The 21,397-nt window shown below is 39.3% G+C and overlaps 1 protein-coding gene across 2 annotated transcripts in view; it reads right to left on the bottom strand.

The window, feature by feature from the left end:
* The window catches only part of trabd2a (TraB domain containing 2A), a 71,077-nt gene that overhangs the window by 36,703 nt on the left and 12,977 nt on the right, over positions 1–21,397 (bottom strand). For both annotated transcript variants that reach the window (XM_088071073.1, XM_042509478.2), the window contains 2 exons: positions 831–977; positions 99–273 (listed from right to left, as the gene is read on the bottom strand). In XM_088071073.1, the coding sequence (XP_087927199.1) occupies positions 99–273; positions 831–977 (322 nt within the window). The remainder of the gene's footprint in view (positions 1–98; positions 274–830; positions 978–21,397) is intronic.

The following is a 21,397-nucleotide window of genomic DNA, read 5'->3' as shown; positions in this document are numbered from 1 at the left end:
GACATTTTACCCGAAAGCACTGGCATCTGTGGAGCTAATGCTTAAATGTCACGAAAATGTTGTACTTTCTTCCTTTTCAATATGTATCTGTCACTAACCTGCTCCGAAGGCGAAGAAGAAGCTCTTGTCGGGGTGTTCCTCAAGCAGTGCCTTGACTCTCTTACCCATCCTCTCATTTCTCTTGTAGATGAGTTCCTGTCGAAAGTAGCTGTCTATTTCCTGGGCTGTCACCTGCTCACTGGGTGGCAGTGTCACATTATTGAAGTTCGGGACCTGGAGGGTGCAGAGGTGATGGTTCCATCAATCCACAAAAGGTGAGAAGAAGAAAAGGGAGACGAGATTTGTTATGTATTTCCCAGCACTTTTATTCAATAAAATAAAATTCGACAAGGTGCAGAGGTTCTGTTTTGTGGAAGAACTGCAAATAAAGGAGAAAAAGACCTGGCAAGAATGACTGAAGGAGGAGTCGAAAGGCCAAATTGGTGTTATTACAGAGAAGCTGGTAGAAGGGAGGGTGCAGGGCGATAGAGGGTCAGTCAGAGGGTTAGGGGTGAAGGTAAAAGGTTAAAGGTCATGTCACTGGGACACTCCAAAAGGTCAAGGGGTCAAAATGACCTTTAGCTTATTAACTACACAAAACATAGTCCATAGTCCAAGATAATACAAGATAATACAAGATAATACAAGATAAGATAAGATAAGATAAGATAAGATAAGATAAGATAAGATAAGATAAGATAAGATAAGATAAGATAAGATAAGATAAGATAAGATAAGATAAGATAAGATAAGATAAGATAAGATAAGATAAGATAAGATAAGATACTGACCTGTGAGGTGTCATGATTGAAGATGATGGAGTTGAGATCTCCACAGTTGTAGTGTCTGATGAGATCTTCGGTGGTGTACGGGACCTGCAGGCTTCCTGCCCTTAAAGACTCCTGCTGTAATAACGTCTGGTTCAGGGCAAAGATCACCTAGAATGAGACAATGACAGCTTGTCATTTATTGATTTATTTCATACTCTGATGGAAGACCAAAAGGCTTTCTGACATCACTGATTAAGCAAGAGCAAGTAAATTGTGTAAACTCGATGCTTCAAAATGGGAGTTTATTAACCAATGGGTGATGTCACCATGGCTACATTCATTATCAGGTATCCCTTCAAAAAGTATTGGACAAATAATATGCATGACCTGATGGCAACACTTTGGGAAAAAGTTAAAAAGTTATGGGATCAAAGTTGTAAGGATCCATCCTCAGGGAAACATAAATTACTGTACAAAATGTCATGACAGAACATCCAATGGCTGTAAAGACATTCCACTTAAAACCACATATATAAACTTCCTGGTGGCAAGTCACAGGATCACCGAAGTCTCAAGTATCAATGGTCTGGGGCCAGGAATACTTTTAGAGAGCGTCATCTCAATCCATCCAGCAGTTTTTAAGATATTTCAGTATGGACCAATGTGGTCAGCTGACCGACAAACCATCCCTAGAGCTATGCTGCAAACATTGCTTAAACTCACACATGCATCTCACAGACATCATTTTATTCCACCGTCTTGAGTGACAGAAACCCACATGTGATGTAAACCCCAAACAGGTGGTTAACTTAGTAAAATGTTCAGATTTGCTGAACTAACTAGTACAGCAAAGTAGACAGTTTGAGTTTTTCCTGCCAAAAACCCTCTCTGTGCTGCTGCAGAGATTCAGCTATTGTGCAAGCGTGAAATCGGCCAGTGTTCGGTGAGAGGGCCCTGGTGAGCCTGCCGCCTGTGATCAGTGCCGCGAGGACACACATATGCATACATGCACACAAACACACTCTGAAAGTCCTATGGTCTAAGACAGACCCACACAGAAACCACTGCCACTCACCTCAGCACATGCTCTCCCTCTGATCTCTCCACCATACACACTCTCACACACACACAAATACATGCACACCTTTCACCCTGCAAGCCATTGATCTCAAGTCCCATAAAAGAGGAAAGTTTGTATGGCTTATTTGTTTCTCAATGGGAGCAATCAGTCAATGTGAAGATGTGTTTTGTCAGCTGTGGAACTACCGTATGTAAATGTGTCTACAGTATGTCTGCATGTTTTTACAATTCAGTGTACTCTCAGATCTTTGTCAAATAAATTCAGTATTGATATGCATGCCCGTACACCAACCAGGCGGACCCAAGCCACTGTTTTTTTTTTCCATGTTCTGTTTTCTAAGGTGCTCTGATGACACTTTTCTCTCTCGGCTGGCCCATTGTGGGAGCCTCGGTATAGCAGAGGAGAGGAGGAGAGGAGGGCAGCCTGGAGCAGATGCCTTCTTGTCAGAGGACAAAGAACCCCTCCATCACCCTCTCTTCTCCTCTCCCCTGCGCTCCCTCCAGCTTTCATCGGCCGCGCATCAAAGTAGCGCTCTGCATATGAAAAGGGCCCCGTCTTTATGCCACGCAAATTAGCCTATCGCCGCCCCTCCCCGACTCATTTCACAAAAACACCCTCACATCTGTGCCACGTCCGTGAAGGAAGGCCCTCATCTGCAGGGTCTCCCCTTTTTCTCAGCTCTCTCTTCTCCTCTTTCTCCGCTCGCCGTGCCTTTCAGCCCCTTAAATTATGGCTGTGAAGGGAGGAGGAGGGAGAAGCGGGAGGGGGAAGATCAGTCATAGCCAGATAAAAAGAAAGAAAGTAAAAAAAAAAAAAGGGGGGGGGGGGGCTAAAGGATGGAAAGATAGACAGGAAGAAACACAAGCAAGAAATTAAGGAAGGAAACAGACAACAGAGAGGAGTGTAAGAAAAAAGCTAAATGAATGATCTTTCTTTCCACTATGATCCTCCTCTTCTGTTAGTGCACTGTGGGTCAGCGGGTGCATTTTCCCACTCGGCTCCTTTCATCAGGTCCCCCTGTTTCTTCTTCTCCTCCACCACTGCCCCCTAAACCCCCCCTCCAGCACACACACACAGAAACACAGACACACCCCTTGCTGATATCAAAGCAAGCGGAGCCAATGAAAGTCAATAATTGTCCTTTGTCATGGAAATGTCCCCTCTTGTTGAGATGGAGTGGGGTGGGTGTGTGCATCCAGAGCAAACATCATCACAGTCAGATTCCCACATGTGGAGATTTGGAGTGTTCGGCCGTTCGGGCTGAAAAAACCCTCGCTGTCTCGCTCTGGAGTGTGCTGGCTTAGTTTTAGGATTTGCAAGAAAAGTAGCAAGCTCACTCTGAGGAAAGGTTACATTAATTGAATTTACAAAACTGTGGATCACTTTCCAACAGCCATAAAAACCATCAGTCTGTTGAGAACAGTAATATCCACTCATCGACTGAACGCACTAGAGTCAAATATCAATTTGCCAGCAGTGACACCATCATCATTTCACCCATTTCACACAGTTCCACAAAAGCAAACACACTGAACACGAGCACTTACACCATACAACCATAACGGTGCAGCTTAGTGAGTCGCACAGCTGAAACTTTTTATTTAAAAATCGTTATTTGAGCATGTAATAAAGTGAATATCTAATCCGTGATGATTGAGCCAAATTCAAATTTCACAGTCTACAAGCTAAACAGTTTTAATTAATTTTTCAGCTCTGCTGAAATCTCACAAAACTTCACATCAGTGGGTCATTTATCAAGCTCATATCATGCAGTCTGAGCCACGACAAACAATCTTAGGGACCACCTGTTAGCGTCTCATACAAGTGAGGTAGAGGGGGTGTCATAAATAAGCAGGACAACGCATATTTGGCAATATTTGACATTAGGGGATGAACCTAGCAGCAACCCTCAGGGCTTAAAAATGAAGCCAATGAAAAAGTGCTGCAGTTGATTGAATGACCACTTGCGGCTGGCTCCAAAACAGAGTGAATCCTCATAGACCTCCATGTTAAAATGCACAGCTTTACAGCAGAAATATACATGTTTTCACAGCGTCATGCAAAAAACAGTTTTGGTCTCTACAGCTAATTTCAATATATATGGCGACTCTATAAGAAGTGAATTTTTATTTAACTCAGCCATTAACATTTTCCTGAGGCCCAAAATTAAGCATATTTAAATGCGGGGCCTATTGAGTGACAGGCTGTCTGCGAGGTGTCACTACAGTCCGTGAGTCAGATCCATCCAATGCACCTCCACAGATCTAACCTCTCGTCTAAATATGGTCAGATCTGGCTCAAAAAAAAAATAGATGGCAACTGCTGAAATGTCAACCTAGAGGCTTCAAAAAGACAGTCCACATATCAATGGATGCGATACAGTAGCTATGTCCATTATTTATACGGCCTGTGGTATATAGTGTGTTGACATAGATTGTCAGGAAGGGAGCTAAATTTCCCTCCTAAATTTTGGCAAGGAAACAACATGGCCAATACCTTCTCATACCAAGTCAACTCATATGTCATTGTAAGTGGACTTTCGCATCTACAGCACATATTACGCTCTAGGTATCCTTCACATCTGCTGTTGTAATTCCTGGATGCCGCAACCAATGCTGGGATATCAACAAAAGCACATCTTTAGGATGAGGCAACAAAAGCAAGTGGCAACCAACACCTGGATGTCATCATAAGCGCATGGTTAGGATTAGAAAAAACATCATGGTTTGGGGCTACATTCATACAGGAAGTGAAATCTGGGCTATTTTCTATGTAGTCCCTTACTCTTGTGAGTGCGAGTGAAAGAAGTCTCCCGTTAAGAAGACTTGTTCCTAGTAAATGTTTTGTTCCTTAGAGTCAATGAACTCCTTCAAACTAAAGCTGTATAACTGTCTTTTAAAGTAAAAGGACAACCAGCCTTTTCTAAGATTAATGAAAAGCTTGACACATATACAGATACAAAACACATTCAAACTGGATTGTTGTGGAATTCAAAATGCTAACTGCATTAGTATTAGATTATGCACATCAAACACTTAGTAACATTAACTGTACTAAGCAGGACAGGATGATGGTACGGCAGCGTGCAATGTTCACACGCAGTTTAGCATCAGAGTGCTTTCATTCTTTACATTCATCTTTAGTGTATTTCAGCCTCAACATAGCCATCTTACTCACCTATAGACATAACAAGTGAAGATAAGATAAGTCGAGGTATTTAATCTCAATGTGTCAGCAGCACATTTTGTCTGTATATAAATGTATATTGTGTGTAAACTGTATGTGAGTTCCTGTCACAGTATGAATCTGGTGCAATGTGAGCAGCTTGTAAACACTGAGATAAACTCCTTGTATGGTAAAGCCGCAGGCTAATTGATGTAACTCTGATCATAAGTGCTGGCACTGGAGCTGGAGAATGTTTCAGTAACTTAATTTCCAACTTAATTTTGATACAAAACGAAAGAGGAGCTTGCGTGCGTGTGTGTCTGTGTGTGTATGTGTTCCTATCTACAAAAATCTTGTTTTTCTGACTGCTTATGCGCATTTGTGTGTGAGCAGAAAAGCGTGTGTATGGGTTGAAACAAGAGGTTCAAAAGTAACGCACGCGCACACACAGAGCATTTAGAATTCATTGAGCCTTGGCCATCTCTCAAATACAAATGAAAACTTCCAACAACTTCTCTGTTTCCTCCTGACTCCCTGATGTTATCAGAGTAATGCAAATCTCTAAGGGAGCGAAAGAGAAGCAGTCAATGATTTCTACCAGAATCAGCGGAGAAAGAAACACAGCAGTTGAAACAATAGGAGAGAGGTGAAGGCAGAAAGAAAGAGAGAGATAATGAGAGGAATTGACTCTCTGCACTGATGTTATCAGTGAAATCTCAGAGGAGAGCATGAAGGCAGACAGTAATAGACAGATACAGAGATAGGGATTCTGAGTTTAGCGATGTTATCAGTGACATGTCAGATGTCGGAGCAGTCAACCTTAAAACATGACCTATCAGGAGCACAGAAGCACTGCTAGCGTTTCACAGACACTGAAGTATAGTCCTCCGGTAGTCCAACATTTACACACCAACACCTGGTTATTTGACTGCGTTGTTTTCTTTGAACTGCATGAAGTAACTTGCCCTTTATGTCATCTTCCAGAAATTGAGTGACTAAGTTTTCATATAAGTAACAGATACACAGCAGACTTTTTAGGACTGATATTGAGGGTTTTAGGACAGATCTCAGGGTTGTAACAACTGCATGGGACTCCATAAATGATGAAGTCAGACGTCGCCGTCATGTTAAGTTTTCTATTTTCTTATCAGATAATCACTGTCGAGCAGGCTCTCTCAGCTGAGTATAATAATTATTTATAATTAATTATGTCAGAAAAATTAGCAATAAGTGTGTATTCGGATGTAACAGTGAGTAGAAGTACATATATTTTTACTGCAAATATACTTAATAAGAATAAAAAGTATTTTGCCCAACATCTACTTTTAGAATTTGTTAAAAATAATTACTTAAGTACATGTAACAGATTAAATGTATCATGGTACTACCCACCACTGGGACTGGGAAAAAGGCATAAAGGAGGAAAAAGTATTTATTTTCAAATGTGCCCACATTTATAAAGAAATGATTGTCAAAAGCAGCTAATGGGTACAGCAGCTGCAACAAATGGTCACAGCTTCATTCAGCAGGTATTCACTGACATTCCCCATTCACTCACTCTCTCCCTCTCTCTCTCTCTCTTTCTAACACACACACACACACACACACACACACACACACACACACACACACACACACACACACACATCTGCACATGCATAAATCTTTCACCACTGCACAAGTGAGCTTTCACTTTCTGGCTGAAAACCCACCATTTAAACACACACATGTACACACCTGTCAGTTTGAGTTATCTATATTGTTTTTACACTATGTCCCTCTATCCCGCCGCATCCACCTCTTTTTCCTCCCCCGTCTCCCCCTTTTCTCTCCTTCCAACTTCCCCAAGCACATTTTCCCCTACTTTTCTCCTTCGCTCTGACTTCCCCATTCATCCTCCCATCATTTCACTCCCTTCCTCTTTCCTTTGATCCTGTACATTCCCTCCCTCCCTCTCTTCGTATCCCTTCTTCCATGCATCTCTCCCTCCCTTTCTCTCTCCTTTGATCCTATACATCCCCTCTATCAGCCAGGTCTTTAAAGATTTGACCTCTGCATTCCTCGGGTCATTTGTGACCTCCTCACTGCGTGTGTGTGTGTTTCTGTGCATGTAAGTGTGTATACACCTGTACAAGATTAGATCTTTTTTCTGTGTGTTTGTATGTACATGCATGCATCTGTCTGTGAGCGTGTGTGTGTGTGTGTGTGTGTGTTTAAATGCTTCATCAACTTGGATTACAGCAGCCTCTACAGAGCTCAAAGAAGACCTTTGAAGATAAGTTTATTAATTTTAAAATATGAGAGAAAAGAAAGGGAATGCAGGGCCTAGGTTTCCTACATGGGGGAGAAAAAGACAAAAAGAAAGATGATGATTTCATCGCCAGGCCACACAGAAAAATCCTGAGGCCTACGTCTTTGACAATAATGATGACCGAAAAATTGGTTTTTTTCCCTCTTTTTGAAAGGAAAATCCATCCTTTGGTATAATTGATATATCCGATTCCTTTTGATCTTGAACAGTTCAATCAATGAATGTTGACATGAACAGCTCTCTCACAGAGCCAGACAGCTGAGGTCTGTGTGCACACAAAGTTTCTTTCTCTTCAAAATGTGCATGGAAAAAGGGGGTTTTCATTGGAAGGATATATTTAGGCAGCTTTTCTTTTTTTTTTCCTTAAATGGACAATGTATTTTTAGCTGTACAATGGCTGACACTATTTTGTTATTACTCAGTCAATTATTTTCTCTAATGATTCAATTAATCTTTTAATTTATAAAATGTGAGAAAACAATTTCATCATATCTCAGAGCCCAGAATGACATCTTCATATTGCTTGTTTTGAAACCCAAATTTGATTAAAAAAAAAAAAAATCAGATTAAAAAGTAACAACTCTACTCATTTAAGAAGCTTAAACCACCCCATGGTTGACATTTTGTTTTGCTTGAAAAATGACTAAACAAGATGACAGATCTAACGGCAAGAGAAATTATTTTAACTCCCATGCCATAAAATGTCAGATAATACATAACGTAAGTCAGTTATGAACAATGTTACGTGACATATCTGATATATCACTTGACATTAACCATGCAACCTAGTTTTAAAAAAACGAAATGTTTAACACAGAACATAAACACATGTTAACTCACCTTGATCTCTGGAAGAAGTATAAATAGCACAACAATATAAATGACATTTTGCATGCCATATCTACGCATTTTAAGCTATTCCTATTGTTTAATTCTACGACAACAGATCTGGCTTAAGAAATCGGGTGTACTTCATACACCGTTTGGTGATACCACCCTGCTCTCCTAAGTGAAAGTCCTGTGTTTGGTTCGCCCCTCCACCTCTCTTTGCACTACATCACCGTGGTACGTCATACAGACATTTAAGGGTACCTTGTGGATTGGAATCAGACACCAGTGGCCACTGACCAAGCTGTCTTACTGAATGAGAACAGACTGGTATTTTACTATATTTACTTTCATTATGTGTTGTACGCCAGCCTAAATGTTAACAACTATTACTGCCAGTAAATGCTAAATGGGAGATCTGTTACAATGAACCTTTGATCTGCGCAGGTCACACTGATGGCCAGCAGACAAACCACATTTATACGTAGCTGTGAATACAGTGCTTCTTCTCCATCTTTCTGTGTGTTCTCTGTTTCTCTCTCTTTATCTCTGTCCAAAACTTCTCTCTCTCTCCCTCTCTCTCTTTCTCTCTCTGTCACTATCTCTTTCTCTCTCATTCACACACTCTCTCTTTCTCTCCCTCGCGCCCTGTAAAAACATTCTTGTGGGGTGCACTTACCTTGGTGCCCGGACGCAGCCAAATATTTAGGCTGTCACAGGGAATCAGCCTCAAACCAAATGGCTGGAGGTCTGTGTTCACGTTTGTGTGTGTGTGTGTGTGTGTGTGTGTGTGTGTGTGTGTGTGTGTGTGTGTGTGTGTGTGTGTGTGTGTGTGTGTGTGTGTGTATGTGTATGTGTGTACTGGGGATTGTGGTGATTGAAATGTCAACTTCTCAAACCCCCCACTCTATCCTGCTTCTCTAAACCTTGGACAAGCTGTATAAGTCCCAACCAACACACCCTTTGACATACACATGCCAACACAACATGTGTTCACATCTATAGTGATAAAACATTGGATGACAAATGAATAAAAATTCACAGAATTAAAGGGTCACTCAGAATTGGTGGATAACCAATCAATCACCTGTGAGAAAATGAATTGTCAACAGGTCTAATAACCAATTAATTGTTAAGCAAAAATGCCAAATGTTTGGTGGTCCCAGCTTCTCAAATGTGTAAATTTACTGTTGATCATTTCTGAAAATGTGAGGTTTTGTATAAATCAATCAGTTTCAAAATGTCACCTTGTGTTCTTTGAACAGTTTTCTGATATTTTAAGGACTTAACAATTAATTAAAGTTACAGACAATACTACGATACATCAATAAAATCATCTGATTCTCAATTAAAAATAAAAGCATAAACATAAGAAAAGTTACTCTTCTCTGTCTTAGAACATACAAAATTCAACCCTTCACTGTTATATGAATATACAAAAATTTGCTAAGAAATCCACACATGCTGCACACATTATGTTTGCACCTGTTATCAGACACTCACTGACCACAAAGGAGAGAAGAGTTTGTGAGAGTTTGCAACCACAGACTATTCAAGAGACTTTCTGTCACCCTTTTCCTCTCTCTCTCTCTCTCTCTCTCTCTCTTTCTCTTTCACACAAGGACACACAGACACGCACATGCAAAACCTCACACAGCAGCCAAGGAGCCACTCAACCCATCAGTCCACTAAGAAACAACACGTGGGTCTTGAAAACACAGTGAGCCACAAGGAAAACAGCCATCAATCTCTGTGACGTGTCTGTCGACTGAAGGAGCGCTGTTAATCTTCAGGACAGCATGAGTCAAGAACAACACTGTATCATGCCGAGATTCAGCTGCGAGCACTTAGTGAGGACACACACTGACCATCCAAGTATCCACATTGTGTGTGAGTTATCACACAAACAGGGAAGTAAATAAGATCAAGATAAAACACATTCATGCAGGAAAAAAGTAGCAACATTGTAACCACTTAAGATTCATCAACTGCCAAATGGTCTTCAGTGTCACTATATTAATTATGTCCAGTCAGTGCATGTGTCTTTAGACAGCGTATACTCATACAACTGTTCATATGATGCCTCAAAAATTAACACCCCTACTGGTTATGTGAGAGGTATAGGGAAATATCGCAATTACAGTTAAGGTTAAGGTTAGGGTGCCGAAGCATGGCATGACCTGAGGTGAGGTGAATGATGTGACTTAATATAGTTATTATGATTAATAATTGGACATTGACTTTTGGTTTCACCCAGAACAAAAACAGATGTCTCCTGGTTGAAAGTCCTGTGTTTGTTTGACCACTTGTTTGTTCACCACTTCGACCAACTCCCTAAATGGACTTTCACGCTCTTTAACTACATCACTTGACTTCCTACTAAGGCACAAGGATCATGTGATCACAACCTCTAGGCTCACAATTACACGGGTTATATAGTGCTTTATCTTATTTAAGTACAAACAGTCTTTAGAGCAGCACATTAGTATCTTATATGATCTTATGTTAAGGCAAGTTTATTTAAATAGCACCTTATCCTATAGAAGTGTTATTCAAAGAGCTTTACAAGTTTTGTTTCACTTTGTTGACTAATCAATTTTTATCAATTACAATCCCCCCCGCTACCAATATAATAACAATAAAAACCAAAGCACATATTCATTACTTTTGGGAATATTTTTGGCAAGCTTCATATCATATGACAGTATAAAGCACAAATGCACACACGTATAAACATAGCCTCTTCTGAGGTCAAACAGTTTGACCTCTTCAAGACTCCCAAGGTCACTAATGGACTTCCTTTACTGACTGCTCCATTACTACAGTCACATACATAACATTGTTTAAACCCCATCGACCTCAACCTTCGTGGAGGAGAGTACTTTATTCATATTAAATCATTCACACGTGTGAATGTAAAGGGCAGAAGCTTAGTACAACATTGTGAATCTTTCTGTTGTGATCATGTCCGATGCATCTTTGGGGATTCAGGATGAGGAAGGAAGGATCAAACTTTAAAAAAAAAATAGACACAAAAAATGAATTGCTTTCTCAAGCCTTTTGGCATGTAGAAAAATCCTGATGGACTGACAGTCACCTCACCCCCCCAATTCTTCTAGGTGGTCGAGGGAAGTAGTGTTCTTTTTTCTTTTTTTGAGAAAATCAATTTTTAATTACAGTGACATCCTGAGAAAATCAAATCCACTTGGGGTCTGATTTTACAATACTTTGAAATTTTGAAGACTCAATATTCATAACTCATTATTCACTGTTCATAACTCTCTGTTTTTAGTCCAGCGCATGTTTATCTGTGTCTTTTCCTTTTTTATTGTTTTTGGGGGGTTTTGTTGTTGTTGTTTTGCTTTTATGATGTGCTGCTGCATTTTATCTACTTATTATGTGTCTATTTCTTGCGTTAACATTACTGTAAGGTGCTGGCACTTGAGGGGAATGATTAAGGGGGAGAATGGGGGGAAAACATGGAAAAGTAAAGTGTTTAATTGTTTTCTTTGTGTTTTGGAAATAAATATAGTATACAAAAATGTAACTTGCATGATTTTAATAATTATTTCTACAACTGAAGAAAAATAAAATCAGAATTTCAAGAGTAAAGTGATAAAATTTCTTTCATGGGCTGATTTCCTTCTTTGTTTAATAAAAACATTTAAAACCCCATTGGATTAGCTAAAAGCCGAAAGCTTGATACAGCTCATTTATGAAACACTGCCCTCGTGCTTAAAGATACCAAATGTCCTACTGCAAAGGATGTTTGTGAAGACAACGTGTTCTCAGCACTGGACAACAAAAACAGCAGACAGCCATGCCAGAAATACATCTCCAACTTTTGACTCTGCACAAGTCAGATAGAAGGAGACAGGGAGAATCAAAAACCCACACAGCGCTATTTACGAGGATCTGCAATTCCCTTAAACCACTGGCTTGGACTCAGAACCAAAGTACCGCTGGCAAAACGAAGCACACAGGCCACGCACACACAGCCAGGCAAGTTCACATTAATTTGCATGTAAACACTTTCCATCAGCTAGCATTAATTCCCTTGTTCTAAACACACAACACTGATGCTCAACCTTTTGACACTATCAACAGTACAAATCCTCTCACACATAAGAGTAAATAAGTTGTTGTCATGGAAAATCGGACCAGAATCCAAACCATCAGAGAAATGCATCTGTTTATTGTGGTTAAAGACTGATCAATAAAGCAGACAAAAGGATTGGGAGAAATAAACAGAAGTCCAGGACAATATTTAGAAACAGACAGTCAGAGGAAAAAGTCTGTGGGGAAGAGAAGAGAAGTGATAAAGAGGCATAGGTGGAAAGATGGAAAGACAGAGGAGGAGCGAGACAGAGGGAAGAGAGAGATGGTTGTTGTTGTGCAGACGTTTGCCACGACCCACAGCCTCACAACCACAGACTTATAAACAGCCAACAAAATATGAGAAGAATCCAAACGTCCTAAATGTATTGGGAGTTCAGTTTTCAAAAGTGTCCCTTTGCGTTCACTGAGGATGGTACACACATTAGCACGCTTCTGTCACGTGAAGTTATGACCAAAATAACAACTGTCAAAGCTGCAGAAATGATACCAGATACACTAAAAAAAAAGATTTCCACTAATTTTAGATCTGGGGAAGAAGTGCTGCGGGAAGAGGACAGCGAGTGAAAGACACAGTGAGATGTACGAGGACAGAGAGTGGTTTGTGTCTGATTTTAGATCACAGTTCAGCTGTAAGGATTCAGCTGCAAAGTATTCGTATGAATCAAAACGAATTCCATGTCTGCAATGTCTCTAAAGTGACTCATGCATAGCAACACTGACTGATACACCTTTTATTAGGTTAAAAACTGTGAAAATGGTTAAAAAAAAAAAAAACAACAACACATATTTCATGTGTTAATAGCAGCAGCATGCTAATGCACCAACATTAACAATATTAACATGCTGATGTTAAGAAGGGGGACTGAAAACCTGGCATTTCACCCTGGGCAGTGCCTTAAGTCCCACAGAGAATTGTGTGCCTGATGCATGCTCATTCAAATCATTATATACGCTATAATTCATCCTCAGGGGGAACATGAATGTCTAAACCAAATTTCAATACACAGAATAGTTGTTGAGACATTTCTCTCTCTAAACAACAAGTGTCAACCTCATGGGATACACTAAATGACAGGTCAGAGGGGTCACCAAAATCAGTAGGTTTATCCTTGGGGGACCATGAATATCTGTACCAGAGTTCATGGCAATCTATCAATAGCTGTCTGGACATTTCACTAAAAACAAATATGTCCCCACCGAGGTGGTGCTGGATGAGGAGTTACGGGATCACCAAAGTCTGTCTGGCTGACACTCTGAGGACCACGAATACCTGTACAAAATGTCATTGCAATCCATCTAGAAGTTTTTGAGTTATTTCCATTTTGACCAAAGCCTTGGAGTAAATAATCAACAGACAAACATTGCCATCAATAGAACATTGCTGCTAGCATGGCTAAAAAGCATTTATGTCCAGAACGGTGTTCAAAGCTATGAAAGTAACGCAGAGGTTGTAAACACCTTTGCAAAAGTAGAAAGGACAGACACAGAGAGAGACAGAGAGAAACAAAGTGGTGAAATGAGCTGGGAAGCCAAACAGTGGCGTTGCTGTAAAGCTCTCACAGGTTTTATGATCTCAGCTACCACAGCTCAGACAAACCCCCAAAACACAAACAATCTTAGGGTAGAAACAACCCTGTAAACCTTTATCCACAGCGTGAAACTGACTCTGGGTGGTGGGAGGAATCTGATACATATGTTTATGTGTGTTTGTCTGACGTGTGTGGACACTCACACGAATGCTTAAAATGCATATGTGCGTGTAATAGTTTACATTTCCGTGTGCTTTTGATTATGTACCATTATGTGGTATTGGTGTGTTTTTTCCCATTTTTAAAAATGCCATATCATCGATAATTGTATTCATATATGTAGAGTGGAGGGAGGCAGAAAGAGTATATAAAAATTGAAATAGATGTGTCTCCATAAGAAGTCAGAAACATTATCTGCTTCTTGTTTCATCGGAAACTTCACAGATTAAAACACAATGCCAGGTTTATACATCTCTCCCTTTCTCTCCTTTACAAGGGCAAAAGACGTCTAAGCAACAGACCATCACATTTCCAGTTGTGTTCAGACCAATATCTGTCAGTCATCCAAGAAGCAACAACTATTAATCAAAATGAAATGCGTTCTAAGGGAAAGATCTTATCTACATGCTACAAGACTGTTAGAGCTGGCAGCACAGAGAAACAGTGTGTAGACCACGTGATACTAAAATCTCCTATTAAATCAGCTGCTGTTTTTTAAGGTGGCAAATAATGATGAGCATCAAGCAGGACAACTCAAAAATCAATTCTACATTCAGGATGCCTGAAACCCTCAAGTAAAGAGTACTATAGTTTGTCAACCTTTATGATATTCTCCTCAGTCCCTCCAACTCCATAGTTGTTACTGATACTGGACATCTGTCTCTGTTGCTATCTCACTGATCACCTTTGTACATCCTGCTGTCCTAAAAGCTATGATTGGCTGGGATTCAATGGACAGTTTGATGTCTCTTTGCCAACCTGGCTAAAGGGAAGGACAAAGGAGAGAGCAATACATGACTTGTAACTAAATATTTATTTGACAAAATAGAAGTTCTACTTAATGTCAAGGAGCAAATTTGCAATGTTGGTTCAAATATTTTCCCAATTGAAAGAAACTCCTTCATTTTACTCCCAGTGCATGTGAAGATATGTGGCATGGTCAAGATATTTGCTTGTCTGAGTCAAAGTCAAGTCAAAACATCTGTGGGGAACAGCAAAGTCTCACAGAAGCTTCATGTGCGGTGCTCACCTGTGAAATTCCACTAAAGCCACCAAAAATGTGGACTGGAGCCAGAAAGACACAAGTGGATTTATGGTCAGGTTCGCTCAAAAACTATGTGGCCTTCTGACTGTAGTTCAGCTCTTTATAGGCTTAAATATGTTTAACCAGCATCTGTATATTCATGATCACCTTCATTTTTACTGTGGATGTCACTTCTTCAAACCAGGCGAAGAATTTCAGCTTTCGACATTTCTGTGCAAACACACAGAATCTTTTCTCCTTTTTGCAGTCACAACTAACAAATTATTTTAATCCCAAATCAAAAAAGTGGCCACAGCACAAAACCTTTCCACAAGTTCCAGGTGACACTACGCGAGGACGCCGAAACTATTAATCCTCTGTGTTGGAGCTTGTGGACAGCTTTGGCCGCATATTGCTCGGCTGAAGTCCAGCCAGGTTTGGCTCATTTCTACAGACTTGATTTAATGCAGACCCACCGCAAACCTGGCCAGTACAGAGAAAGCATAAGCATACGAGTAGCAATTTATAAGACTTTATGTCAAACTTTGAGAGGTTAATGCACATTTGAAAATTAAAGCCCTAACTAAAAAAGCATCATTATCTTTCATTTCTTTGCGCTTTAATTAAAGTCAGTTTAGTCATGCTCATTACTGTGAAAGTGTGTGACTTTGATTATCAATTCTCAAATTAGTTTCAAATACATTTTCAAAACTTTGCATATTTGGTTTCCTTTCTGAATTTTTAATTCAGTTTGACAATATTTAAAATATTAAAACAGCTGTCAGCTTCAGGTGTATAATTTCCTATTTATGTAGTTAAAAGTTGACTATATGCATGGAAGTTTGTGTGGACTACTGCATGCTTGCTCAAAGGTCACTCAGTTGAGAAGGTAAGACCCCAGTTGTCTGAGTCATTTAGCTTTAGACTGTATCCAGAGGTATTAAACGTTTCACTACTGATGTTTCTGCATGTAAAGAAGATGATTATTCTCTTCTTATCTGACAGCTATCAGGTCCTAGAGCACCTTTTTCATGAAGCCACTGAATTTCTTCTCACACATATGCAACACATTGTTTTAATGCAATGTAACCAATCCATAGCACAAACACTAAAGCCAAATTCATGGTTACAGAAAATTAAAAAATGTGTTAAATTGAAGTAGTGGGTGCCCTTGACACATGCACATATATAAAAGTATGGGAATTTAGTGGTAATGCGACTATGTGTTAGACTTAAAACTACTGCAGCTGATACAGTATACATTAGGGGAGACCAGGTTCAATTGTAACATCTGAAATTGCACAATTTAGAAATGAGACAAAACCATAAAATTCATGCTCATTCTCTGTGATAAGGTAAGGTTACTTTATTCAAACCCATACCACTAAAAGATGAGGCATCCTTCTTGACACACATTTTACAAACACTGTGGTTGCTAATTGTGTAAATATTTTGTGAAAGTACCAAAAGCCAACCATACAATATCGTTCAAATATCGATATCAGGGTATTCGGGGGAAATAAATCATGACATATGGTTTTCACCAGATTGCTGGTTATATGAACGTATTACATCTCTTGTTACAATTGCCGCTGCATATGGGGTGCATGTAGTATGTCACCTCTAAGGTTGTTAATATTGTAACAATTGTGAAAATTGATGAATATTAACAAGTAGAACACAGATACAAGATCTAGATACTGTACAAATTACACCCAAATAGTTCAAGAGGTTTTTGAGTGAAGACACAGAAATCACAAATTGTTAAAATTACCCCCAGTCTCCCCACACAATATCAATTCATGTTCTTACTGGCTAAAGTGAGTAAGTGCCAACAGTAAGTGTCAAAAGTATGCTGAATGTGTGAAAGCAACTACTGACAGCTATTAGTCGAGCAAATGCTAATGTCGTTTACCATGTGTGATTAAGAAGTGATAATTAAAACCCCAAGAAGGTGATGAATTGGTACTCCAGCCTGCAAAAAATGTTGAGATTCTGTATAATTCATGGGAAAAAGGAATAATCATCAGTCATTGTAAGTTGTGCCTTCTGGGTTTAGACAAGTTAAAACAATGGAAACCTGACACAAGATGTTTCATGAGTGTTTTGAATGAATGGTTAACTGAAGTCAGCAGTGTTTTGATGTAACAGGAGACATTTGCTAACCTTAAACAGTGAGTTTACTCTTGTATTTCACAACTTTTATTGTATTTTTTTCAATACATATGAATTAATATGATAACTCTTTTCCCCCCAAAAAAGCCCATGTAAGGAATTCCCTAATTTTATCAGTCACATGCTAATTCAGCACTGATTGGTCATAGCCTGAGGTCCTGGCCACATTCAGGCCTGCAAAAATCTCAACTTGCAAAACAATAGAAGGAATGATGGGCACCAAACAAATTGAAATTAGCATCGTAATGACTCTAATTGCTCTTACGTAAAACTTACATTAGCTTTAAATATGTGGAAGGCCGCAGTTAGAGTGTTTGTAGATGCTGAGCTTTTCTTACTTAAATTAGGCACACTGCAAGATAGAAGAATTACAAACGTGTTTCAGTGTTTTTCCATGGGCTCTTTGCCCTCTGTGAGGTTTCACAATCAGATGTTGGAACAGTGAGCGGAAAACTGAATGCTAAAACAAATCTGTGGCAGAAATATCTGTTATTTCATCTGTAATTGCATTTGGAGTTATCTTTACTTATTTCATTGGTTATTACACATTAATCTTTGGAGCAGATCCTGTCATTGATTAATTGATTGTAATGAACTGTGCTCAACTTGACCTTGGGCCCATTTGGCCAACTAAAGAATGTAAAGTTAAGGTACATCATTTACTACCAGGTGGCTGTAAAGGCCTCAACATGCAGGTTTTCATGTTGATGCAAAAATGCTGATAAATGAAGGTAATAAGTATCAAGTCAGAGGCACTAAATTAGTTTTGATGCATTGAACATTGGTTGCAGAGCAATGCTCATGTTACGAGGCTCTTCCAGCTTGCACAAGGTTTCATGACCTGGTGTTAAGTCAGAGAGACAAGCTATTAAATCTCTACTTGAGCTGCAGAAGCCGGCGTTACACAACCAGGAAAGGCCCACAGCAGTTACCAGAAGTCAGACTCCCTTCCACTGGCGTGTATTACTGTATATACTTTCAAGGATCTAAGCTCTTTTTCTTGGCGCATGGTTGGAACCATCCGTCTGCATCTGATCCGCTTTCAATCAAACACAGTTGCAAAACAAAACACTGCAAATAGGGCGAACTTGTGCAGGAATAGAAAATCAAATTTGTAATTACTCTACCTTGATATGACAAAAACAAAGAGGGGGATTTGCTCATGATCATATAAAAAGTGGAAACAAACATCTCCCGAAAAAAAGAAGGAAAATTATGTTATCAGGGTTTCCCAGACCAATTCATTTGTGGTGGGCCACTACAACTGAAACACAATTGATCTGCTGCCACAAACAGATTTTCTATTTTTAGAGCTGGATCATGAACACTATCAAAAATTATATACGATAGGTTATTCATAAACCACATTCTTGTAGTGCAGAGCGTACTCTGGGCACAAACCGAGCAGTGGAACGTCAGGCGCATTGAAAGTGAAACAAAAAAAAGTAAAAAAAAGTTAGCATTCAGTTACAAACAGCTGCTCCTCTCGTCCATCAATCTGATCTTATCAGCTGTGAATGGATAGACAGATCAATTATCTACCAAGTTATCCACAAGTGACAAACTGCTGTTGAGGAAAAAAAACGTATAACACAGAGCTCCACCTGCAAAGCGTTCATGGACCCACAAAAAACTCAAAATTTAGAGTAACTGCCACACAAACACTCATTCTGTGGGAAACACTGCTTACAATCAATGAAACTCACTGGCACTAAACTGGCATTAATCTCCATCCATCATTCATACAGCAAAAAAATCACACTGATGACCCGCAGGGCTTCTTTGTTCAATTACATCTCTTCATGATGACTTGTTGACAAACCTTATACTTTAGTTTCTGTCTCTATAGCTTTTAGAAAAAGGGGGTTTTGAAAGCTAGATGAGCTCGGCATCTTTGTCTCCAGTGTCATGTTTCCAGACAGATGGACAGATAACGTTTAAGGAAACGTCAGACATCTAATATGGGACTGTTTGGTCAACAGTAGGGGGGAAATCAAGCACCACAGTGCCACATGAAACCAGCAATGCAAAGGAAGCTGTGAGGACATGTTGGAAATTCAACCATAGAACTGTATACACAAAAGCTCATTCATACACGAACATGAACTCTTGCAAACAAGTACAGAAATGCACATGCACACACACAGACGCAAACAATAATAAACGGATACAAGCAATTACATGAACAAATACTCGCTGGACAAACTTGCTGCAACTAAACATGGAAAGTTCAGTCTTTGATCAAAGCTGAGTGAAGTATAAATTGCAAATTATTTGAGGACAAAGAAAAAATAAACAACTCACTTCCTACAATATGAGTGAGTATAAATTTGCTGCTTCACTGCAAAAAGTGAACAGCTACCAGGTGTATTTACCTCAAAGAAAAACTGTTTAAGTATATGTCAGCATATTTTCACGTGAATATATCTTACTGGTGAAACATCTGCTTTTCTGGTGTTCCATAGGAAATTACACTGCATGTTTCCTATTAATATATCATATGATTTATCTGGAATAACTGTTTCATCGGTTATTAAAAATGTCCCCATGATTCATCATTTGTCTAAATAACGAATTAATATTCTTTAAGCCAAGACAATCATCTGGCAAAGCATTAAAGCCGCACTTGAAACACCTTAATGAGCTTAATACATTTTAGCACAGGTTAAGATTTATTGTGTTCTTGTCATTTTTTGGCCGTGTTGACCCACATGAGGACACGAATACAATTTATCACTGCAGGCCATTCTGCTCTGGTGATCGCTGAAACAATTGGTTCTTTCCAGTGGGACAGATGAGATTTAATCAAGTTTGCTGCCGGGGTTTTGCTGTGTAATACTGTCATCATGCCAGTATATGTTCTCTCTCTTCCTTACACACACACACACACTTGCTTTCTTGCCAAGAATTAGATAAGATTGATTCTACTCTTTCTTTATGTACAGACGGTAAGTTAAGCTTAGCAAAATCCTGGAAACGAAGTACAAAAGAGTTAAAACAACAAAATGTGGCTTTAAAGTGGGTTAGGGACTACTTCTTAGTGAGGTGTAGTGACTAAATCACCCAATGAAGAAACAGGTCCTCACATACAGCCCTGTACAAACAGGGTTAGACTAGCTCTTCCCACCTGTTTCCATTTTTTATTCCATTATTTTTTATATATGTTAAGTAGCTATATATTTATAGATATGACAAACATTCCCAATATAATGACCTATTCATTAGTAGACGTGACGTGAAAACACTAACGGTGCTATCTGGAGTCAGTGTTTGGTTTGTGTGTTGTGGGCTACTGTAGAAATATGGAGGTGCAACATAGTTATAAACGACTCATTCTAAGGTAACAAAAACAGGGTTTTTGCTTGTTTGTTTTGTTTTGTTTTCTTCTCTTATTTTATTTTATTCTATTTCTGAAATATATCCCCGTAGATCCTACATAGTGGACATTTAAGATGCCTTCAACTTTATTGTCATTAGTGTACATGTTCACACCCTTATCATTATTGGTGTGGGAAAAGGAATTTACATAACAATCTTACCCTTTGTGATTCTCAAACTGATATGCAAATGTCAGTAATTGATTTTTATATATTTTCAATGGTTATGCTGATGGAAAATAAGTGGAGCTCAACCACAAGTGCACGGTGGTGTGCAAATGCAGCACAGGGACGTTGTACATCCTGCACACGCTATAATTACTGGGCAATTTATCCTCAAAAAAAGGTATGTTGCAGTGCAATTTGAATGTAAGAACTTAAAAATTAGCTTTTTTATGGCAAAAGTGATGTATTTTGTTGATACATTTTTGTATCAACAGACCCTGAAAGTAGTGCACCCCTTTCTATTTACTGAGTCGAGGTCGGGCATTTGTCGAGAATTGATTTTTAATCTAGTCACAACACCAAGAATCGAATCAAATGGAATCATAAAATTTCCAAAGTTTCCCAACTCTACTGATAATCATCATTAACATTATCATCACTCTCATTTTACCGTTTAATCTGATTACTGGGATGACTGAGACAGATTTTCTTCCATAGGCAAACTCTGGAAATCAGTGGCAGCATGCCCAAAGCGCTGCCCATGCCGGGTTAAAAAATAAGGACAGCCTTTGTAATGTCCCAGATGGTGAGCTTC

The sequence above is a fragment of the Plectropomus leopardus genome, chromosome 20, assembly GCF_026936395.1.
Source record: "Plectropomus leopardus strain MGB_pleo_1.0 chromosome 20, ASM2693639v1, whole genome shotgun sequence".
In the NCBI taxonomy this organism is placed as follows: domain Eukaryota; kingdom Metazoa; phylum Chordata; class Actinopteri; order Perciformes; family Serranidae; genus Plectropomus; species Plectropomus leopardus.
Note: the sequence above shows the minus strand (reverse complement) of the source record. Positions and strands in the feature narration are given on the sequence as shown.